At 39.5% G+C, this 25535-nt stretch overlaps 2 protein-coding genes across 2 annotated transcripts in view; one reads left to right on the top strand and one right to left on the bottom strand.

The window, feature by feature from the left end:
- Positions 1-742: 742 nt before the first annotated feature.
- On the top strand, positions 743-4670 carry LOC141907500 (uncharacterized). Its single transcript, XM_074797164.1, has 2 exons — positions 743-1340; positions 3889-4670. The coding sequence occupies exons 1-2, from the start codon at positions 898-900 to the stop codon at positions 4007-4009; spliced, it is 564 nt and encodes a 187-aa protein (XP_074653265.1). The 5' UTR covers positions 743-897; the 3' UTR covers positions 4010-4670.
- An 8005-nt stretch (positions 4671-12675) lies between these two features.
- Positions 12676-25535, bottom strand: part of LOC141907488 (muscarinic acetylcholine receptor gar-2-like) — a 43219-nt gene continuing 30359 nt past the window's right edge. The window contains exons 2-4 of the mRNA XM_074797148.1: positions 18790-18916; positions 13850-15085; positions 12676-13774 (exon numbers count right to left, since the gene is read on the bottom strand). Of these exons, the coding sequence (XP_074653249.1) occupies positions 12676-13774; positions 13850-15063 (2313 nt within the window). The 5' untranslated portion in view covers positions 15064-15085; positions 18790-18916. The remainder of the gene's footprint in view (positions 13775-13849; positions 15086-18789; positions 18917-25535) is intronic.

Raw genomic sequence — 25535 nt, 5'->3', positions numbered from 1 at the left:
CAAAGAGACATAAACATTTATTCGAAATAATCGATCACGCAGTCGTACCAAGTTATCCGATTCCGAGACTAAAGAGGATATATTCTTACAGATTCTTCTAAAAGTATACCTGTCCAGTTAGGTAGGTTCGTCGGTGTTTTGCGAAGCTACTTAACGTGCGGCCGTTCACACAGATGAGATTCACCACACGAAGAAGCAACCGATAAAATACTTAACAGCATAAAAATTCGACACACCGTTCCAGTTTGATAATACATACATGGAAACTGTTTCATCCGACAACAGATAATCGGTTACATCTGGAGGAATATTTCTATTTCAAGTTGTTGGGACTGGCAGACACAAACTTGGTGTCTATTCCATACTGTATAGTCAACGAGGGACAATATATTTTCTTAAAACAACGACTGCAAAACGTGCGCATATATTATATGTAACATATAATAGTTGATAAGAGGAAAATATTCCCGGTGGAAAATCATTTTTACATTACTCACCACACGTATCGCGTCTTGGCAACATTTAACCCAGAAAAGGTAATCGTGGGATCCCAATATCCAAGAATCCGGATACGCGTTCAGGACCATATAAAGATAGACTCGGTTTTTCTGATATTCACAAGATAAGGTGCGTGGTACGATATATAGTATATATATAAGCGTACGACCGCTTCAATTATCATCAACATTCAGCGAAGGATATATAACGCTCTCTCATTCGATTTCGTATTGGATAGTGATAATATCGTGACTTGGAAGTTAACATATACAAAAAGCGTGCATAACGTTTCCTAAATATCGGTCAATTCCTCTGAAGGACATCCCGTAGAAGATTGAGCCATAGTATTTTTGCTGTTGTTTTTAATATATAATATTTATATACGCGTACGATCGAAAGATGAAATTCACGGGGCGGTTTTCGTCGACTTTTTGTACGTTCGCGTTTATCATACTGCTTGCGTGTCCGTATTCGACGTGTTTCAATAAAGTGAAGTGGTGCGCCCGCCAGTGTTTACGACAGATGGGTGGGCCTGCCTGCAAATGTAACTACACACACTTCGCCGGGAAACGCAATTTTCCATCGTCGTCGTCCTCAAAACTCGGCGGTGGTGGCGGCGGCGGCGGCGGCGTTAGACGGGAAGAAAACGGTGATGCGTTCGAGCAAAATACATTCCGCAGTTCTAGGACTCGGTCCAGTGATACGGTGAACGACGTGGCTTCGTCTTGGGACGAACCGACTCAGATTAGTCTGGCCAGCCAAACCGAACATTACAGCGAGGACTTAAAGAATTTTCTCGATGGTGTTATGTCTGATACAAAAGTAATCAGTCGCCTCAAAAAGTGAGTATCATACGCTAAATTGCACACGAATATAACTACTTTTTAGATATAGAGAATATTTCGAGAACTAATGAAAACATCATTTAATTTGAATACAGGTTATGTATATCTCAGGAGTTTGTTCGTATTTCAGAATTTTGTCTGTTTTTAGATACAAAAATGCTTAGCTAAACGCATAACTGATCTAATATCTATTAGAAAATATAGCAAGCTCTGCAGCTTTTCAAAGTTCACATTCCCCCACCACCACACCGACTCCACCGCACTTGCGGATCTACGGAAAAAGAAGGAAAAAAATTAATTTCTTTCTCCTTTGTAAATTCTTAACCATCAATGGAGCATAATGGCGTTTCCTTGTCTAGCAGATGCGGGCATATGGATGTACTCACTGATTCCTGTTGACGCAATATTGTGCAAGTCATTAACTATCTATTCTGCATTTGAATTCCAAGAAATTGCGAAATTGATTTTCGAAATTCTCACGAACGAGCATTTCGGCTGGTCTATTTGGCAATTGCACACGGATATTCATTTTCGTCAGCCCTGGTACAAAATCCAGACGCAAAATGATACTATTTTTCAATTTGCCCACTCACGTCAATGCAAAGATCGTTGCGTGGAAATATCGTGTCTGAAAAAAAAAGAAAAAAGAAATCTTCTCGGAAGAAAGTAAAATATGAAATAGAGAAAGCCAAACTCAGCAACATTAGCATCAAGATCATCGTTTTAGGATAGTTTAAACTGTTTCCATTTTTCGTTACCCGGGCTGTGTTTGTCCAATTATCGAGGTTCTTGCAAATCTTGCGAAGTCAGCGTCACTTTGGAGAATTATCGCAAAGGCTACACGTCCCCGGGTGGAGTTGTTTGACGTCGGTCAATTATACTCTAGCCAGATTATCAGTCAATTATAACAACCGATTGTGAAGTATATGAAGACTAATGTGATGGTCATCATTGGAGCGATTACACCCCCACCTTTCACTTACAACGTAGTGCATTTAAATCTGTTAAACTACCGAACTGATGATGGTTTCAATGAGGTACGCGCAATATGGTGCCGGTTCCATCGTCATAGCTTAGACAAGTCTAGAACCATCTTCCTTAGTCTATAACAATCAAACAACTTTCGCCCCGTCTTAAGTTTTGAGATCTAAAACCCCATCTCTACCATGATACTCGGGCTGAATATTGTCATCATCTTATTCGGCGAATCTATTTCAATTAGGCGTGAGCTTAAGACGTTGTTCTGAACGTTTGAATATAAGTTCTGAAATATCTACGATGGATTGAATAGTTTGACCTTAGCATTGATAACGCTGTTCGCATGCGATTTGTACTACGGTTAAGTGGTCGTAAAAGATTATTAAAACCGCATCTCGTTGAAGATGTTGTATGGATTTATATGGCGGCCACATGCTTATATCTTAATCATCCACTACGACAACGCAAAAAAAAAATATGTTTCATTCCACGAGAACGTGTTGAAACGGAAAATTATAAAACGGTGTAATTGTTTTTGCACGTTTGAAATCGGTTTTGCACATTCTCGTGGAGGATGATTATCGGACGTTGCCCAAATCAGCCACAATATTATGATTTGCAAGTTTGATACGGAGTCATCTTTTATAGTTAGTTTTGCCTTTTAGCACACAATGTATATTATCTGGAGGGGTTATCTAGCGCAATCGTCTTGCGGTTACAACGCTTTCGGAAGCAAGGCCTTAGTTTATCGAATCCGCGACGTTCAAATGCTTGGACCAATTCAGGCTGATAGTGTCTGGTAATTTTCTCTGCGAACCCGGAAATGCGTCGATGGGAAATTTCCCGCGTCGTTTGTGATGCGTTTACTGTAGATAAGGAAAGAATCGAGTGTTCGAAAAACCATCGCAAAACTTTTTGTCCGCTGCCGACGAAGAAAAAACCATCGACGCCTCGGAGGAAAAAGTTAATGAAGAAAATCAGGACTTTTTAACGTTAGGGAAAAAGTATTACGATTCAAAAGAGAAGATAGAGAACACAATTTCGTTTGATAAGTTGTCGAACTAATTGAATATACACTTACGCCTGGAATGTCGAACTAATCTTTTGGGAGTTCGGTTTGTCTCATCGCTCACGGGGATTATCTATACGGCATTCTTGAGCTTCGAAATGCTTGGGCTCGAAACTAGTTTGATTAGACATCCTATTTTCAAGGTATTATTGGGGGGAAAATCAGTTGCTGCAATGTGCAAGGTTAATAATCACTTAGATCAATTGACATTTACATCAAAAATACATAAATATATATATATAGAATAGTAATGATGCCATTAAGAGCTCGGGTTATGTGCGCTGTCAAAGTGTGATCTTCCACCTACATACCTACGTCACAGTAATCAGCACTAAGCTGAGTAGAATTTATTTAGAAATACTTTTAACTATTATCAAGCCTACGCAGATTCCTCGGTTCCGTTTTCGCGCAGCCAGTCGTCTGTCGAACATGAGGAAAATATAGTCGAATATAGTATGTCCACACAGAAAAAATAAAGGTCGATTTTGTTCTTTTCAGGTTGCTCTTAGAGGAACTGAGGTCGAAGCACGCGCAGCGATCATCCGACGTGTTTGACAAGGATGACTTCAAACAACGACGACGTCGCCGGAGCCTGCTACACACGCCGGTCGTTTCTTGAAACGTGACGGCCGAGCCACCTCCTAAAGCCACGGTTGCGGGCTGTGGGCAACCTGTGGCACTGAAATCTTTCATAGAATAACAAAACTGTACGGATATTTTCAAGTCGTCTTCACAATGAAAATGTATCACTATCACCCAAAAAAAACATAGACACGCATGTTTGTCCCATTCAATCGAGCAAAAGATCAAATAATGCGTAGTACGTAATAATAGTACGTAGCCAGTGTTGATAAGATTGTGTATACCCACCCACCTCTCACACCGAGTCCTTTTCAAGTATAACACGTTTCCGTTCATTTGTTGATTGCACAAACTTCAGTGACATAAAAAAATGATGATGTACACATAAATTCAACGTCTTGGCGTATTAATGCAAACAATATTCTAGTTCTTTGGAGACATGATTCAGAATTACCATCGATCAATGATTGAACACATCTTATGTTTCGTAAGGTTATTAAGAAGTTCTGTTTGTTTGGCTTTTTTCAATAAAAGAGGATGTGTGCGTTTCTGATATCCAAGTTTCGTGCGCGAATCATTCCTGATGTCGTCGTAATTCTGTGAGTTTTGTTTAGATTTGGTATTATTTACCGGGCATTTCAGGGGCGCGTATACTCAAATTGTGATTATATTCTGGCTGGAAAATAAAAGAAAAACATCTGTGCAAACATGTATGCTTCTTTGTTGTCTTGATTTCAACTTGAGAACGGACGGGTTCTTCATTTATATTTGATTTGAACGAATGACGCTTCGACGAGTCTACGAGACGAATTCGGGCAAAATGACTGACGAAATAATCAAACAGTCGTCTCTTAAACTGACGCCGCACCAGTGGTGGCACGCACATGTAGAAAGCACGCGCGGTTGCTTTCAAATTAGTTATCAGGCCTTGTTTCTATGGTGGCCGATTAGGGCCAAGTTAAAAAAAAAATTCCGTGCAATATACCATGCAAAAAATATATTGCTTCGTTTCTGCGTCCGTTTCTGCGTGGCGCAAAAACGAAATTTACGGGCGCTAAAACGAAGTTCGTTTCTGCGCCATAATTTACATGATTTCCTAATCAGCCACCGTATGTTTCTCCTGATCGGCCGGGTTACATTTATAATCAGTTCATGGCTGCCGGGTCGGTTATGGTTAGCTAGATCCTGATTTGAACAAAAGTTGAGTATTGGGTCGATAGGCGGCCGGTCAGGTGAACTCTTGAGCCCAACAGAAATACGAAATAAGGAATCAATTTTCTAGCCGTATACACGTTGAATTTTTCAAATTTATAGAAAATCGGTATTGTTTCAAATCATACTGCTCGCACAATATTAGAAAGGCGCATATAAACATACATAAAAACAATTCATCAATAAGCAAAACTATCGTACTTTAATCGTATTACGTATTTACACTTTAACGTATTTACATTGTGATCACCAACCATCATCATTTATACATTATCAAATGTTTTCTACGAAAGTAGAAAAATTCAATGATATTTAAAAGAAATTCCTTAGAAAAATTACGATGAATATATATGCAATATATGAATGTGGTCTGAAATTCCGACCAACTTTTCGTTCTAATGGGGTATCTCCTTCGTCGTTAGAAACACGTTAAAATGAAAAGTTGTAAATCAGCAGGCACCGATGAACAAAATGCGTATCTCGAACGACCATCTAAACCCGCTGAATCAACAACAACAACATCAACGCGACAATCGAGACGAGAAACATCGAAGACGAATAACGAAGTTTCGCCGTCGAATTGCATAAGTCCGATTCATCGCAGCATTCAACGATACGGTCGTTGAAATGACCCATCTGACAGTCAGTTGAACAGCTGTAGCGAATATCCATCATCGACGTGGTTTTCTGAAATTAACGTTTTTAATGTTTATGTTACAGCTCAAGTGACGACAACTTTCTTTAATCGATCCGCTGTTATTCGAATTCTTCTTAAAATTGGGAAATCGTCCATTTTAAGTTTAATCAATGTTGAATGAATTAAGCTACGCAAACAGATACAAGATAGTAGATTACTATATAGTAAAAGTAAAATATCCTTACCACGCAATATTGACTGTAACAAAAGCCATAGTCAGCCTTAGTTTCGCCGTTAACATTGACAACCTTATTTTGACATTTCAGACCCGAACAACCTACAGAACAACATTCATTAATTGAAAATTTAAGATGTATATTTTATAACTATTGACTGATACAGAATGTACGGATCATTTAGCAGTAGTTAAGTCTCATTTTGACGTTGTAGTTCCCCTTTCTCCCAAAATCCATAATTTTGTTCGTATCCGCGATTTTGAAGTTCAACAAATCGTAGCGTCGACAGGAGATTTTATACGAACCCCAACCTTTTCAAACTTAAATCATTAATGCAAACCAAAGACAGAGCCGAACTTCGTATACTGTGTATTTTTATTGGTAGAATTATGAGATTTTTCGCTTGATTCCCTAATAATAGCTCGTATTTAAATCGATATTTTAGTAGCTATCTATAGCTACTGTACGTCGTGTACGATGTATCTATTTTTATGTACTGTATCACTCAAATTGTCTTTGTATTAAGACTCAGTAAAGTAAGTAAGTAAGGTAATTTCGAGAGATGGTTGCGTAATTGATAGTTTCGATGTAAAATCGTACGTACCTAAAATGCACAGCAATGACAGAAATACCAACGGCCTGTAGTCCATCTTCAAAGCAATAATAGATTCTCGTTCATTCGATTGAATTTAAGTAGATTTTCTAGGTTTTTGTAATTGAATGGAAGGCATTAATCGCGCGTGACCAATAGCACTCTAATGGTGATTTGTTGTTGGATTGTATTGCCTACAGGTTGAAAGAGGGCAGATAACGGGACTGATAAGCGAACTAGTACACTTGCGTGTATTGATTATAATCAGAACGTGTTTGCTCGGCTATTTAGTGAATTATGGCAATAATTCATACGATCCCATGTTTACTTCTGAAGTACCCTCGTAATGTTTCAAGGAGAAACGTTAAGAAATATCTTCGTACAATAGCCCCATATGACTCTGGTTTATAGAATTGTTTGTGCTATATCCTACAGAAACGATGAAATCAAAACCCGCTACAAGTGAATCTAAAATATTAAAAACGCGATTCATTGGTTAGAAATTAAAATCACGATATTTTGGACTCTTTTTATAATACAATATTTGTGGGCTTTATTGTCTATTCTGCACGTCTCAGTGCGGTTATTCTACTTAACTACTAGAACAAAGCACCGATGAAAATCACAAATATCAATGGTGCAGTATTTCTCGCTATAAAGTGCACAATGTACTTTAATGGATGTCCTATTGTTTGGCTGGATTTTAGGCTTGACACGATATCAAACGTGTGCGCAAACATTTTGTTGTTTTGGCGTTTGCAGTTTCATTGTCTGGTAGTAGCCAAGCATGAGCACTCATTATCACTTATTTCGGAAACAAATACAGATTAAATTGGTGATCGCGAATCGGTAAACGTGGCAGACTTGAAACAAGGGATTGATTAATGAACCGAGAAACACACATGTTCAGGCCAACAGCCTGATGATTATACTTCAAAAGGTTTAAATGGCAGCGTCCAATCACATAATTGATAAAGCCCAGTTGAGTTGGTCAAGAAAAGTCATAACATTTCCTGACACTGTAGTATGAAGATGACGATGAGAACTTATTCAGTGGTTTGTTTGTCCGTGGTTTTTGCCATCGGTTTTACTTCTGCGGGTGAGTTTTTACAAATTACACAAATTTTTATTTGTCAATCATTTCTGCTTTATTGAAATTTTGGGGACGCTGGGCATTTTGTACATCAAGGGAATCGATTCGATCTTTGTATTTGGTCATTTCAATTTTTTTCGATATTTCTAACAACATTAATACGATTATCATATTATTTCAATCGTTATTCGCTATTCACACAGAGAACGTGTGCTTAAATACATAAAACAGTATATAATCGTACGTCGTTACCTAAAGTAGAAAGGTCTTCAATTGAAAAGTTATGATATTTAAATTGGGTCTATAACAGTCTTATACATTTCGTTTATTTCAGCTACTCTTCTCGGCTGCTACGAAGATACGGTATCAACTGGTTCCTTCACTTATGGTGTCCAAGGCGTATATACTACTTCGGCATGTGAAACTAACTGCAAAAACTTAGGTTTAAGTTACATGGCTATACAAAATATGTAAGTAATCATTTAAGTAAATATTTAAGTATTTAACGCAAGTTTTTCTAGAGATATTCCGGGATTTTCAAAAATACGAAAATCGTTTTCCAATCTAGTGCATTTGACACCATAAGCCTAAAACCCTGGTTTTGATATTCAGCGTATTTGCCAGGTTTAGACATATATTTATTGAGTTATCTCTGGAGTGGGACAATGCTTCGAATATGGATATCGCTAAACCTACTTCGTCGAAAACGTTAGTTGTTTCATGGACGTTTAAACTAGTTTATACGTTGTATAAATCCAGATGAATGCTGAATCTTTTGAATACATTCGTTCAGATAAAATCGCACAGCTGTTGACCATGTATATAGTTAAAACAAGAGGTGTACGACGCATCCAACCATTTCGTGCTAACAGAGCGTAACGTTGGGGATGCCTGTGTTGCTGTCGATTCCTGCTGATTATGAAAATACATAATGCTTATGGGACAAATAGTTATCATTCTATTGACAGGTTGCAGTGAAATCAGCACTGCACTCGCTATGACCCGCCTTGATGTTTATATCGATATAATATCAATATGTTTGTGTATTTGTAGGTTTTATTGTAGTTGCGGCAGTGCGATACAGTCGACCCAAACCGCTGTAGACGCCAGTAAGTGCCCGTTGCCTTGCGTGTTAGAACCTGATGCAAGTTGCGGCGGTGAACAAGCAAATGGAAAGTCGTATCATTCTATATACAAGATCTCGTCCTAAAAGATATATGCGGCATCAAATTAGAATTACTTTGGTCAGGGATTTGGTGTGATCTGAGTAGTGTTGCAGTTTTTGGAAAGATGTCTAAGCAAAATGTCAAGAGTTATAGAAATAAAATAAATCAGCCGTTATCATCATTTTGAAATGAGCTAACTTAAACGTCGTCATCTTTCGATCATCTTTTCTCGTCTCTTGATGAGACGACCGTCAAACTAGCACCATCAGTTTGTGAGTAGCAGTATTTTAGTGGAGTCAGCCGCTTTCAATCGCTTATTTCCAATAGATCATGTTGGGAGGCTCGGTATCAATCCTCTTGGGGAATAGAAGCCTTATTTATGGAAGAGCGTGCGATAAGAGGCAATTTATAGGGCACTGGAAGATGATGACATATCGTCTTTGAGTGGACAAAAGGAGAAAAATGTGAAAGGAAAAAAGACAGAGTTGGAAAAGTAGTTCTATATAGTTTCTTGCACTGTTTTATACAATAAATCATCATAAGAATTGTTACGAACAGTGAATACAGGATATCAATGTACATAATCATAACACATCGTTACGAGTTCGGTGTCTTTTTTTTATTTTGTATATTTAGGAATATATTGCGGGTGTTACAAGAGGGGATGCGCTAGCATATTTATAATGTTAATCCCGGGGTGGAAACAAAAAGATAAAAGCCCACTTTTCCATAAATGTCAACGAAGTCCGAATTACTACGTTGCGGTGCTTTGCACTTATAAGCATGTTTTTCGAAGTTTTCTGAAGCCAAACTCAGTCAAACATTGAATTTGAATGTGTGTTTGCCGTTTGCGAATTCACGATCGCATAGAAGCGACTGTAAAAATTACGTCGAGTTTTCAGTCATTCGTTTCACGCATTCAGAGGAATGAATCACACCAACAGAAAAACTAACGCACACTCCGTCCATCTGAACGTATTTCATCCAAATCGTTTAAGTATAATGAACCTACTCGATAAATTACCCCGGAACCAACATTCAGTTCAGTCTCATTCGTTCCACCGTTCGTTTCATGACCAAAAACGCTCTCATCAAGAAAATAAACACGCCCCGCAAAATGTGTTCATACATCGTTAAGCACGAGTTTTAATCGAACATTCCCCCGAAAAAAACCGATTCAATTTTTTTCACCGGAAAAACATCCACGTTTTGATATTTCGATTCTTCCGTCATAACATTCATTTGGCATCTACATGACGATACAATCACAGTTATTGTTAAGTAACATATGTATATAAAGACGTTCCCAACGTAAAAACAATAACAAAAAAAACTGTTCAACGGATCAAAACCCGAATATTTTTTCAACAACAGTATGAGTCAGAAATTAAGTTTTAGTGAACAGTTTTAGCTGAATTTGAATAGATCTACATCAACGTTAACAAACCTACAAAAAGCGCAACAATTAACACGAATCACGCTCAACAATCATCTCAAACGGACTCAAGACTCGCTCACACGTTTTAAACGATATAGCCGTAAATGCGAATAATAAACAACTCGGGCCCAGCGCAGGTATTCCGTCGACGATTCTTATTCGCTTTGAAAACCACGATATTCTAAAGGGCTGAAGCGAGACGACGAGCGAGGGGCTTTCTTCTTAAAGTACGCGCCCCACGTACACTAATAAGTACAAATCAATAACGTATCTTGGCATTCCATAGTTCCATCATCACTCGGCAGGGATTTGAACCTCTCGCTACAAAACGCTACCCGAATAGCGGTGCGCCAGTGCGCATATTTGCAATAGACATCACCGCTATTTTGTACCATTATGGGGATGGATCACTATGGTAAATCTTAGTCTTAGGCCGATTTTTCCTTTCCTAAATCTTATAATCACCGCTAAAACTTCGAAAATCTGAGCTATTCATTTTATGATCGAAGCGAAAATTTTGTTTTTACAACAGACATTTTGTAAACAGACATTTTGTTTTAAGGACACGCACTCGTGCATTTCACTCACGGCCACAACACATCAGGCACATGCATCGTCTCACGCACACTCGCACATACACGCACACTTACTGTTATGACGGTGAAACGTGAAACGCCAACAAATTGACCGGTGAATCGGCGATAGGATTTTGCAATGCTTTCAGACGAGAAAAAAAAAACGAAAAAAGAGACGAGGGGAATTCGCTGAGCAAACACCGTAAAACCGCAGTTTTCTCGGCGTTAATGCTTTCACCATTTGCTCTGTTCAAATCCGATGAAGGACTATACGTGACTGGGGACCGAAACAATGTGTTTACATGTGCCTGGCTTAATGAAATGTGGATATTCGTCGTAATGTATCGTTGATTTGAGTGTACATTAAAGGCTGGGTGATTAATGAGCGCGTTTGGAAATGTATACACGATAGGAAATCGCTGTTCTCTCATTCACTATAACTGACGGCACCGACCAGTCATTAGATCTTACATTCATGGTCCAAAATACGTTTACGCGTATTCGTGATCCGTATCGATCGATGGAGAACGTTACTATAAACTACGTGGTCTTAGGAATTTTACCAAATTCGGGTGACTTGCTTTAGTTGGAATGAAATGACCTCATTATACCCGCAGATGTCGTGCAAGAGGGCTTGAGTTTGAGATAAACTATCAGAAAATGACGTTGCAAACAAATTAAACACACTCACACACACACAAACACATCCACTTTGGAGTAACTATCTTGTCAAGATGATCTTTTTCCAAGCATACACGCTAAAGATAGCTGCATGGCAGATTCCTGAAATATACCTGCAATTATACATGTGCGATTCTACACGTACTTCATACACAATATATGATAAAAAATCTATTCAGCCGACAGACTGACAACCAATACAAACAGGCGCGGTGAATAAGTTAAATAAGTTTGAGATGGCGATTGGAGTGATGAATTTGGTATATCGGTTCATATATAGCTATCGATGATGATAGGTCATTTTATAATGATATGTATATAATATGTACATAACTTAAAACGTTGTCTTTTTAAACAAATATGAATTGGGCTGACACGAGACAAGAAGCGGCAAATGCGATCGAATCGGAAATCACCGAGCACTGCCGAACATTTCCGATGTTATGAGAATCGCGCTGGGACGATCTACGCCGCAACAAGTTACATTTATCAATTTGAGAAAGTATTTATTAATCATTGTTGCTGTAGATACATTCTTCCTCGGCGGGGATCGGACCGGCTGGCATCGAGACTGTCTGACAGTGTCTCGATTCCATCAAGACCCGAATCCCTGCGGACGGAGGATGATTAAAGAAGGCTTTTAAGAATCACGTCTAGCGCGTGGAACTATGTTTTTATTTGTATGGCATATATAGACGCATCGACTGGAAGACTCGAGTATGTTGGGTATACGTAGTGTGCCGAATACCGAAAATTCATTTGCATTATTTTGAGTAACTACGGTCCAAACAATGATAAATCAAAGAAACTAGAGTGGCATACAAAAACATGTCCCTCAATCTGACTGCAGTGAACTGATGTAAATCTCAGTGTAGAATTAACGAATAAAATGTCCCTCAATCTCTTCCCAGGATTTGATATATCATAACATCGAAAATTTTCGGCGCTACCCTTTTCTTCCGATTAAAACATATCACACAGTGTATGCGCAGTGTAGTGTGGGCTCATTCAACGTCATCTTTTCTCATACATAATTACGTAATTTTTTGAATCGAAAAGAAAACGACAGGTCATCAAGTGCGGTGAAAATCTCGATTCAGAATACGTAAAAATGTCTTTTTGAATTGCGCATTGGCCAACGCGTAACAAAACGGGTTGACCGGACTGTTCAAGTAACATAGCCAATAACTGAACTCAAATAGCCGCCTGTTAACACAGGAATATACGTCAGCTTGGTTCGGGCAAAGCCCCATTACGATCACCAATACGTGATACGGAGTCCAGCATAATACAAACGCACCTAAAATGAATGTTATTGTCCTCAAGGCTTTGCGCGCCCGATTTTCCGATTTTGATTTTTGTTTTTCCTTCTTCGATCGATTTCGTTTTCTGGAACCGACAGATTTTGCTAGGTTGGACACCAGTTGGCCGCCGATTTTGTGTCGTTTGTTCTTTTTGGCGGATTTCGAACTGCTGCCGGCATTCAACGGCTGTAGTTCGTCTTTAGTGGCCAGTTTGGTCACCGTTTTACTGGCCGATCTGTGATCGTCTATTGTGTCGACTTGCATCGACATCGGCTTCACGCTGTTGCCGCTGCACGAGCTCGGATCTTGAATTCGGATGGCTGGATTACGCAGATCGTCCGTATTTTCGAAATTAAGCGACTCGCGTTTTTTCCAGATCGGGGACGTTTCTGTGGGCTCCTCGCTACGCACAGGATTTCCGTTCGGCTTTGGAAGAATATCAATTAACAACCTAACATTATCGGATGATTGTGCAGATTTTAGACTCTCCTGGTCGATGTAACCGACGCCTTCGATGCGCTCGGGTGTGGCAACCAGGCTGATATCGGGTGCGCTTGGTGACAGCGTATCGACGGCATTCGGCATGGAAGTACCTGGCAACTCTAAAGAGGAGGGTTTATTATTATCATCCACAGGTACTTGTGGATTCTCTATGGAAGATGAACGTCGTTGTTGTTGTTGTTGTTGTTGTTGCTGTTGTTGTTGCGATTCATGAGGATCGCACGAATGTACACTTACGGTATGGTAACCCGAATCGGTCGGGGGTGTGTTAGAGTTCGAGCCCGGAACCGCCGGGATTGTCACTGGAACTTTAAGATTTGATTCACCGCTGTTCGTTTTATCTTTCCTCGCATCTTTCTTTTCTCTGCTCAAACGTTTCTCTTTCTCCTTCTTGCTTTCCCGTCCTTTGTGACCTTGGCATTGTTTTTTCTCTTTGCGACACTTGGTCTCGTTTGAATTACAGCGTTTCGGTGAATGGCTATCGTTGTCTGTATCTGACGGGAAAGCCGGACTACTCGATCGTTCGTCATCTTTATTGTTCGGTTTCTGTGAGCTGAAACTCGTTGTCGATGTGGCTCTCGTCCGATCCATTCCAGGTGGATTCAATGCCTCAGTACCGGCTACTTGCCTTTTATCGTTACACATATTGTTATTTTTGTTTCCCTTGTTCGTCTCTTGTGCGCGGGACATACCGATACCAATTTTCGACATAGTTTGCCCGGCCATTGATACCAAACTTGTCATCTTTTTGTGCTTTGCCTCGGACTTTCTTTGCAAGTCGAGTGCGACTTTGTAAATTCCGGTGTACAGACCGCACATTACAAACAACGTCGTCCAATAGTAGCCGATGACAAGCAGGCAATTGAAAAGTGGATTTTCCTGGAATTGAACGTAACAGTCTCCAGGTTTGACCGTACGTTCGCCAACGAAATATTGGTAACCGATGATTGAGGTAAAGAACACTAACGTCGGTATGATCCACGTAAACGCCACCATGGCCAAAACCTTTTTCTCGGTTCGCCAATTGCGATACTTGGCGGGAATCTTCACCGAACAGAATCTATCCACGGTGATGAAGAACACCGTGTACTGTGACGTCAAACAAACGGTGAAATCTAGCGAGAGCCATAGATCGCATATGAGCTCACCGAGCGGCCATGTACCCATTAGCAAATAAAGCGTATAAAGATTCATTGAAAATATTCCAATAAGCAGATCACTAACGGCTAAGCTGGCTATGAAGTAGTTCGTTGGCTGTCGAATTGCGCGCTCTAAGACAAATGCCATTAACACTAATATATTTCCTAATATGGTCATTATACTGACGATTCCGGCTGAAATGGCTAGAATGATATCCAACCAAAGATCTAGACCGTCGCCTTTTCCCGTTAAAGTTGAGTTTGTAGCATTGATGCCGGTTAAAGATATATTACATAGAACGCTATCGTTAAACACCGAGCACGGGAATCCAGTTGGCGTATCGTTGAATTCCATGTCATTGAAATCGAAAGTAGAAGCTTCGATGTAACGACCATTGTCCGGATAGCCGAATATGTAGTCGTCCGTAGTATTACCTAAACCGGCCAGACCCGGACCGGCGTCCATCCCAATAAACTGGACTGTAACGTTCTGTATAGAAGTCATGTTACGCTCCATAATTCGTCGTTTCTAATGCAACCTGAAAGAAAAAGAAAATACGGAACTTTAATCAAGTTTTTTTTTCGTTTGATAACGCAGACGAGGGCTTGATAAGTCCCCGTGGCCGCATCACAGAGTGCATGGCTTAAAAAGCTAGACACATTATGAAAATTACGCAATTTTGTAATCGCACCGTTTGTAATAATGTACATACGCGTAATGTAGAGTTTATGTTACAATATAAAATATTACCCATTCAATCCAGACATTTCATACTTACCGGTACATCATGAAATAAAACCTTTACATTGGGTTCAGTTTAATTTACTACACGATATCAAACCCGATTCGTTATCTTATCTACTGAAACACAGAATCGAATTACGATATCGCATCGAACGAACGGTCGATGTTTTCAAATATCAAGAACTTAAATGCATTCGAAAGAATGAACCAGCATTTGCGCTGTTAATGTGTTGGCGCAGAGAACGTGTCGTTTAGTGTAATTTCACCTTACCTTAGGTGATAATTTGAAATAGAGATTAATCATATTAAGCGTTATGACTGGAGAGAGGGCAAAGACCCCAATGATGGTGTTCAAGAACATAGACAAGAAAACTAACTTGAAAGTTAATTGACACTTTGAAAAACTATGCATTTATTGCTTGATATTGTCCACAATGATAGATAATATATATGAATGATGTAAAGGATCAATAAAGTTATTTTGGATTTGAATATAATTGAATTGACTGGCAACAAATCTAGCCAAATATTGATGACGTTAGTACATATCCCCTCAAAAATAATTATCAAAAATGATCAACATGAAATATATTTAGTTACAAAATAAACGCCCAAATTCACACTTGTGATTAATATTTTGAAACGCCAATATTGATGACGTGGTGCACATCAACTCACACAGAACCCCTTAAATAACGCATGCTAGATATCGATGTATATATAAACATTATTGTAACGGTTTTTACGGGTCAAAATATAGAATCTCAAACTCAGGAAGAAAAACGAGTCCGAAAAGGTTCCATTCCTGGTAAATGATTTGTTATTCGACGGTTCAACTATATCCCCATATGTCGCCTTAAGAAATACCAAATTAACAACATGGCGAAATAAAGCCCACAAAACGAGACTTTATCATCAGATGTGATAAAAACAATGGGTAATACAAGGTAAAAAACAGATACACACTAAACAAAATAACCCCGATATATCCTCCACTACTTGGCAAAATCGTTTAGATTTTACAGCGCGATTCGAACGATTTTTTTGCCGATAAACAATTAATGTACAGTTGGTTTATAGTTGGTTTATATGATTACGAAAAAAACGCTTTATTGACTGCCTATATTGTTATTATGACCGCGCGGTATTTTTTTGTTATGTAGTGATTGCGCGGCGATCCTTCCCGCAAACGAAGTTACGATACACGGTGGCGCGGATCCGAGAACGCGGTATAGATCCTTTAGATCAGGCGCACCGTCCAGACCAGCCGACACGAAACACAAATCAAATCAACGAAACGAATAGGATGGCCTGGACGTAAGAAAATCAGGTTTACGGCGCAAATTTGTATTAATGCGGATTTCGCGTCATCATCGTTTCGGCTCGGCGGTTCGGGTGGCAAGTTTCACATTTGTATAATGCCGGTCCGATTCGGAAAATCAATGGCGCTTCTTAAATGAAGATGATGAACGTATTATTGAAAGCTATCAACGAGAGCGCGAAAATGAGGTTATCAATATCAGTCGGCGACCAGTTGTAACGTCTTATTATATCGATCATGTCGAATATATTGAGGGAATGTCAACACAAAGTGCACAAGTTCACGTCGTAGAAAACTACTATAACAAAATTGGAATCGATTTAGGAAAAGATTTAGATATATTGCATTAACTAATTAAGACTTCACACCAGTCCCCTCTATATCCGGATTATTTTGCTTACCTCTCAAAAACGCGAGTTAAGTTCACGCAAAGCGGACGCAACTGTATTGTCTGCGTGTGTGTTGCATCGGACGTCTGTAACACTGATGTGCATGTCTCCTAGTGGGTCTTGTCAATTCATCTAAACTATGAGTCTATCGCTCAGAGGGAAGTACAGGTATCGTGACGTAAGGTGTTAATAGTATTCGCCAGGTAGGTCTACTAGGAAAAAGGACGCGCTAAGATTCATATAACCCACGCACACACCCATCCGTCTTCGTCGAAGACATTAATGTTGCACGCGCCGTTGCAGTGGCCGGTATTGTGAACGTAACGCGAAGTGCTACTCAATTACCCGAGCAACCAAACACCACATGTGTCTTTTGGAGTTAGTTCTAATTAGATAGTTAAATAATTTCCCTGTAAATAAGAAACCACTTGGGATAATGTCATCACGCGTGACAATGACACCAGGATCATGATTTTTCCCTAAAGCAATACCGAACAAGAAATCTGGCCTTGTTAACGAATCATGGAAATCGTTTGAATCACGGGAACGCGCGGGTTTGGCCCTAGTCGAGATGATAGTCTTCAGAACACAATAATATGTCGGTTATTACGGCCAAGCGATCACATATCTCTGTTTCTATCAATCTTAATATCGCACTGAATTGATTAAATTATGCGCGTGGAGCTGATAAGATAGTATCAATTACTAATGAGAGCTCATATTGCGTATTTATCGTATTGTCAGTCGGCGTCTTGAGATATGATTGATGATGAATTCTATTGTTACCCCATATCGTCACATGCGCTATCTTTACGCGTCGCATGCATTGATAAAACCTGTTTGAAAATCGTATCAAATCAAATTTCGATTATCTTAGGCTGCTTTATGAATCATCTTACGTGAAGTCAAATTTTCTAGGTTGAATTGAATGCTATTTGTGGTTTGATTTACGCATATATTTTGCGGAAAGTGTTTCGTCTGATATCCATTACGAGTATTTTTACAGTGTCGGTGCGATGCGCTGCTAGATTCTTCCAGGGACTCTAAAACGAATTGTCGTTTAAGAGTTCACGGTTCTTCCGATGTATTTTCGCGTCGTAACGATTCTTGTAGAATGAAAAGTTCGCGACCAGTTCAATCGATCATTTTGTCATATTTCCCGTATCGGGCAAACAGCTTCCTGCTTCGCATCGCATGACGTAGCGCGAAGAAGATACGCTTACTGGTTGACCGGGATATGTTTCTCGATTGATACCGACTTAATTACAAATTCGATTTCCTTAAGACAATGAAATTAAACAGCCCGAGTCAGTACTTCAGAAAATATGTACAAAAACCGCAATTGAATAATGGAATTAGAATTATAAATTCTTTTTCTAACTCGCATCATTTCAGATGGTCACTATTCGACGAGTGGTATTTAATACCAATTGGTTCAAACATGACGATTACGAACTGAGTTTGAATGCCGTTAAATCTATGTTTGATTACATACCATCATTGCTATCAGGAGTGTGAATCACACCGTACAGACCACAGGAACATAGTATTATCACCTATAACTGTGAATTAGCACGTAATTAAAAGTTGACTGAGTTTCGAGAGTTGTGAGTAGGCTTATACCCATTAAAGTAATGGATTACACTGAGTAGTTTACATTCGATAATCTTGGCCTTGGAGAGAATACCCATTTTGTTGAATGTGTGGAGCTATGCGAAAAACCATCCGATTATTTCAATTATAGATACTTCATGAAAATGTATCCCTCATACGCGGTATCATACTTACTTTTCTAATCTAACAAGGCGCTTCGTTTGTTTCGGTCGCGACAAAACCGAAAGTCATATCGTTTCACGACATCTAGGATTCTATATGGTCCATTTGTCATGATCATACTCTCACTTTGTAATTAGACCTGAAAAGAAAAATATGGGAAGACATTTTAAACCTTGTCGGCAAATGAATACGATGAGGAATAAGGGCCAGTTTGTATAATGGTGATAATGATAATGATTTTAACAGTGATAATGATAATTTCATTCTCTAAACCCCACTGCATTTCAGAGCGGTTTACATTTTAGGATATCACGCGATGTTGCATAAAAAGAATTGAAAATATCAGCAGAAATGTTTATTATAAGAATCTATGTAATTTTGAAAAACCAGCATCATCGCATGATCAAGGTAGGCAAACTGTGGACAAACTACATTTTTGTGGATTTTAACCTATGATTCTTATTCATAAATTTATAACTCGAATTGACTTAACTTGACATAAATAAAACGAATATAGGAATATATTCTGTGTTTAGAAAAAAATTAATTTCCGGTTTGTCATTTCGAAAATTGATCACGTGCTATCGACGGTTACGGCGATAAAACATTGAAATTATCCGACCGTGTATTTTACGTGTTTCAAATTCGAAAATCCTCGCCGAGGAAATTCATACGTCCGATTTTTATACGAAAGCTTTACGGTATTTGATGACGGAAAGCTATTCAGTACAGTTTTAATGGGAGGAGCAATTAACATAAGTTTATCGGGTACAGGACGTCTGAGGGGGTGGCGTACCCGGTGTAGTATTCCGGTGACAATGACGTCTGGACTTTCTCAGAATCCAATTGTGAATTACGTATTTATCAAATGAATTCACGTTTAACACAGATGCAACTACGGTACTGATTACATTTCGGTAGCGCCACGACCATACTAGATCGTGCGTACTACCATGTGGGTGTTTCATAGGTATTTCTTATCGCCGAAAATGCTGTGCAACGACAATGCTTAACTGTCTGAAACACAACTCACTCGTGGGACTCGGCGAAAGCGGTAACGCAATCATTTTCTCCTAATGGTTATCTTTTATGCATGACATTTTCCCAATAAACGTTGAAGCTGAGGTCAACGGCGTTGTTTTTTCCCCGTTTCGTATCGACTATGTTATCAGGTGCTCATACGTATAGACTTCAGCGAAAATTCCTTTTCCTTTTTAATAGATCATTTTGTATGAAAATAAAGACATTGCATACTGCCGTAACGCGCTCTCTGGAAGCAGACACAAAACCCGGCCGCTGTATAGCATAAAGACTTAATTCCCTACTTCGCATCATTTACTTACCATAGCCAAGTTAATTACGATGGCTGGCGGCTAGTTTTTGCTCGATATTTGGTTTTCAAATTATGCTAAATCGCAGTCGCGTAGAAATTGAACAGCGTCGCGACGCATTGAGCGGAATCGAATAAATTTTGACCGTAGGGAGCAGTCCGCCTTATGCACACTCTTAAAAAGGCAGTGAAATAAGCTATCAGAGAGAATAGAATCTTCATGGAGATACTGATCTATTTCATTCCGGCCAAAATCCAATCGCTAGTGAGTCACCGAGTAGAAATGTCTTTTTAAAAGAATTCCATTTAAGTATAGAAGAATTCCGTTTAAGTATAGAAGAATTCCGTTTAAGTATAGAAGAATTCCGTTTAAGTATAAAAGAATTCCGTTTAAGTACATGTTGAATAGAATTTAACTTAGAAAAAAATATCAAAAATCAGTCACGACCGCTGTTAGTGTTTTTTCGTCTGCGATAAGTGTTGCTTGTAGCCGAGCTGCATCGTGCGATGTATTGTGTTCCCTCTTTTTTATCTGCGAAAAAAATTCTTAGCTGTAGATATTTCCATTTGATTCATCGATCTATCTAAGTCAAAGCTGTATCGTTACTATGAGTTTACATGCATCATGTTTATGTGAGATCTGACAGATGTCTAATTGCGAACAGATCATGCTTAATAGTACCGCCGTACATAAAATTCACTCAGTAATCTAGAGTTATGGTACGAACGTAATGGTTTTATTAGAGACAATCCTTTCATCAGGCGACGCGACGCATCATAGTGTAGCCTTTCCCAAAAAAAGAAAGGCGGAGAATTGGTTATTAAATGATGTTTAGAAAAAAATATTTTGTTGCACTAGTTTAAAGCATTTAATTCCCTCAAATGAAACTTCTTTCAAAGAACATGTCTGTTGATGAAATGTAGAGCAAATCCTGTATTCACATCAGACTGCCTACGCTGCTCCGCGGTAGTTATGGCCGAGAGGGATATTTCTTCTACCTCAACCAAGAGGATGAATTGGGATTATGATAGTTTATGGTCGTTTTGAAAATCTAGGCTCATACATCATACACAGGCTCTGTGTGTGAATATCGCTCTCCGCGTCGAGTCGACAAACGAGATGGCAAGATTCTAAATCCGATCGCTTTCGGCGATGGGGATTAAAGGCCTGAACGCGAGCAGACTGAATTCCCGGTAACAAAGTTGCAACACGCCAGTTGACTAACTAGCAGTTGACAGTCGTATAAGGGGGCACGAATTTTCAATCAAAGAATGAAATAAACGAGCAGTGACAAAACTCTCATTTCGGCGGCGGTACACGTGCAATCATGGCTCAGTTATCATTAATATTGTCATTCCGTGTGACGAGGAGAAAACTGATTAATGGCTGAAGTCTGGCAAGGTAACGATAGAAAGAAAAAGATTCCGTGCGTTGATTGATATAAAGGAGCAACACTTTAAATCTAATCTATATCTCTTTAGATCCGACTCGATGGAGTGGAACATGTAACGAACACCCGAATATTCAACGCACACTCCGTGCGCGGCGTGTTCTACCGACTCGATTTACAAACGAGTTAGTTCGGTTTTGCCGTTTCAAAATTTTCCCCCATCTGCAAAAGAATTCATACATTTGGAACACGTATAAACAAAGTCTACGGTCAGTGAATACTTAGAGCGATGCAGATTAGTGGCAGTCATTCAGAAATTACCTCCTGCCGGTGTAGGGAAGGCGACCAGTCAGCCATTACTACTGATGACAACTTGATTTAATATCATAGATGCCCCGAGGACTTACTTTGTTTTCCCTTTGAGCTTCGTTGCAAATAGTATTTTCCATTTCGTCATTTTCGTGCGCGATTCAGTTACGCCCGATCAATCGCCTGTATATTCTATATATAGACTCGGCCAAATTCGATTGCCGTCGATTAACCTAATTTCAAGGGTTGAGCCACCCTCCCGTTGCTCCGGAGCAAATGGAATATTTCTGCCTCTAACCTAGTCAAGTTCCCTCCGTGGAGTCATTAGGAAATGACAAAGCGCCTTCAGGCTGGTGTCGCTATTAGATTCCGCGTAAAAATCGGCACCCGATAGTTAATGTTGAGAATGATCGGATATGACAGGATATACGTGAACCGCTGGTCGGTGACGTCGCGTCCGATAACGTCCAACGAGCATCGACCGCAAAAATAACGCATCACCTGCTTTTCGATATCGAAAATAACAAAACCAACAAAAGACCGCTTCACGGCTAAAAGGGGCGAGCTTAGGCCAGCAGCTGAGAAAGCAGGCGGATATAGAAAAGAGAGGAGAAAAGTGCCAGAAAATACCTTTCTCCCCGTGGACTTGGGAGATGGCAAAGGACATTTGCTAAGTGGGTAAAACACAAAAGATATACGTAAAAGAATCATTTTTGTTGCCACGCCACATTAGCCTCATGTTCCGAAAACAAGTTCACCCGATATATCGAAAAACAACAAGCGCACTGCACTACATAGGTGACAATACCAACCTTCGATGTATTTTTGATCAGTTAATGAAATATAGTCTTACAACTGACAGGTTTCGTTCATTCGTTACATCTGGTACATTACACCAAAAATACATAAAGATTTATGTATTTTTGATCACACTGATAATGTTATTGAGACTGATTTTTCTTACTCGCAGGGAATTTCGATAATTCTGTCGATGAAAACGATCCGAATTGTCATCGCAGTCAGTGCGATTTCGACTGCATTCAGAACACGTCGTCATCGGTCGGTTTTATTAGAAATGAAATTTTAAAAATAAACTCTAGCGTGATGTGTTTTAATATCGGTAAAATCCGTCTTGTAAATTTAATGATTTGAAATTGAAATTTAATCAACGGTTTTCTGTTAACAAAAATATCGATTCAATAAGAGTTCAGTTTTTCTCATTTCATTCCGCATTAGAGAAATTGAATCGATGGATTATAAATGTCTAGAATAATAATACGACGTACATGGCATTGTGCAATTTCCTAAATTATTACACGACCATTTCATCTCGATCTATAAGCAAATAGTTGATATCTCTTCATCTATCTCGTTTTATTGTAAGGTCCAAACGAGAAGATCAAACTGAAATGCCGAGAGACCACATGAATATACATCTATACGTTGAAACTTAAAACAAGTTTTCTGGAAATAGATCTTCTGGCCAGCAGACAGGGTATGTCTCTCAGGACCTGCGATGCGTTGATCTGGCTTAATTTGAGATATCAAGTGTCCAAAATATACATACATTTTAGATACAGAAGCATCTGGTTGTTGCTAGACGGCTGTCGGAGTCGGAATTCTAGGCCATGCGCTGAAGGTGAGGTATCTGAGCTGATTTCTCACAAGGCACATCCATCCGGCGCACACGGTTAAGCACTTCGAACCCGCTCGAGAGAACTAACAATGAGCAGAAACCTCACCGTGTGCGCGGGGCTTTTAGATCAATCGTGACAACAGAAATTAGCCGACATTCGTCGCCGATCCGACGATAACAATCAAGATCCAATCCTGTTTTTGTGATGTGAAACACGCAGTGTCAAAGACGTCAATTGCTCCCCCAACGTCGCGTAGTCATCAGAAAATTCTGGCAATTAAAACTAATTAAAAAAGAAAGAGAAGCCTTGGTGGGAAATTGTCTTTCTTGGAATTCACCTTTAGAACGTCTGAATGTTTTCAGTGCAATTCATAAATGAAAATGGGCCTTCCTTCGATGCCGAATTTCACGATGCGATTAAGATTAGATGATTGATTTTTCTCGAAACTTCTATATACGACAAACTTTGAAAGGTAGCGAACGACCGACTTAGTGATTAAGCGTTTCTTTAATTAGATTAGAAACAGACCAGCAGCTAGATCGAAAGAGAAAAATGATATTTTCATTTCACATACGACTGATGTTGAATTCGCGTGAGCAGGAGAGATTCTTCATCGGACGGCGAACTTTAAACCCGCCTCGTGCGCTGAAATTAGCGGGTGGCTCCGGCGGATACCCGGCTCGTTAGAAACATACCGTGTGGAACGATGTCGTGACGTGTATCGCTCACTGTATGACGTTTTACTAATGTTTCGTTTAACTCCGCTTATAAAGCGCGCGCCGACGAGCTAAATTTAATTTACGATATCCTATCATCTGAGTTCTGGAGTTTATCAGGCGTTCTCCTGACCGCGAGACAGTCGAAATTGTTCGCAAAGTAAGGATGATGATTACCCCGGTTGAAATCACTCGCCCAAAAAGGATAGACATCACCCAGCCTCATTAATCCATCTCGTATCGTAATACATCATGTGAGTTCACGCTTGTTAACCTTTTATTCGTCTGCATCGCATCAGACAAAACTATTCGTCTAATATTCTAACTGAGATACTGAAATCGTACCGAAGTTTCTGTATACCGTATATACAATAAGATGATAATACTAATGATAATATTAATATTAAGTGAATCGTTATTATTGGCAATCCTTTGATAAGCCAATTGAATTTCTCTATTTGTGTTTAGAGTGACTTGTAAGTCCAACTTTGGACTGGGAGAGGTTATAGCAATTGATACACCGCAAATATCATTGTAATAGATAAATAAATAGATGAATATATCATAGTAGACGAAATCACAAACCCTTTCGTCAACATTGCTTGCTATGAGTAAATCGAGATGAAAAATTTCATCGTCGGTTCGTGTGGATTGAAGTTTCCTGTTTCGGTGGGAAAACGAGGTTTACCCAGTCAAACAGGAAGCCGGCCTTTCAAAGTGCAGTTTCCTGCCATTTGAATAGATATGCGACGACGACCGACCATCATAGATCGTTCGATATACCGTAAATCCGCCAGTAATCCGAGGGTCTTATCCGCCGGCAGACTGTGCGGTCGTTCTCATGCCGGTGGCCGCGCCAGACACCGATGCTCATTTTGATAATGGCCGTCGGTAAAATTGAAACGAATAGTGGAAGGTAATCGAATCGGTTGTTCTATGCAGATAGCGACTAGTTTTAAAGCCTCGTTCGACCTTTCGATAGTTCTGTCTAATCATTTATAGCGACGCGCTCAATATCTGTTACTCGGACACAGGCACCGCCGAGATAACCACTCTAATTTCCCCATGCAGACAGATTGGCAGAAATCACCGCCATAATTTTCTTCTTTTTTGTGCGTTGGAAGCGATGTATGATGTATATACCTTGACCTTGCATATTTTGTCCTTCGTTGTTAAACACGAGGCAATAATGATAATCAACGTTACAAACAAATAGAACGTTTCCGAACGTGACAAACTTTGCCTTAGTCGAAAAACCGATGGCGTTCTAAAGAGGTGAACATCCATTTTATATCGAAGCCAATTTGCTTTTCACGTTTATATCGTGTGCGGCAGAGATGTTGGCCATGAATTATGAGTCTACCTTGGACTTCAA

This window comes from Tubulanus polymorphus, chromosome 6 (assembly GCF_964204645.1).
Source record: "Tubulanus polymorphus chromosome 6, tnTubPoly1.2, whole genome shotgun sequence".
Classification (NCBI taxonomy): Eukaryota; Metazoa; Nemertea; class Palaeonemertea; order Tubulaniformes; family Tubulanidae; genus Tubulanus; species Tubulanus polymorphus.
Note: the sequence above shows the minus strand (reverse complement) of the source record. Positions and strands in the feature narration are given on the sequence as shown.

What these genes read in the sequence shown, in the direction of transcription:
- LOC141907500 (XM_074797164.1), top strand. Translation starts at nt 898, where the DNA reads ATGAAATTCACGGGGCGGTTTTCGTCGACTTTTTGTACGTTCGCGTTT. An exon ending in GTAATCAGTCGCCTCAAAAA is followed by an intron (nt 1,341 to 3,888) that starts GTGAGTATCATA and finishes TGTTCTTTTCAG; the next exon opens with GTTGCTCTTAGAGGAACTGA.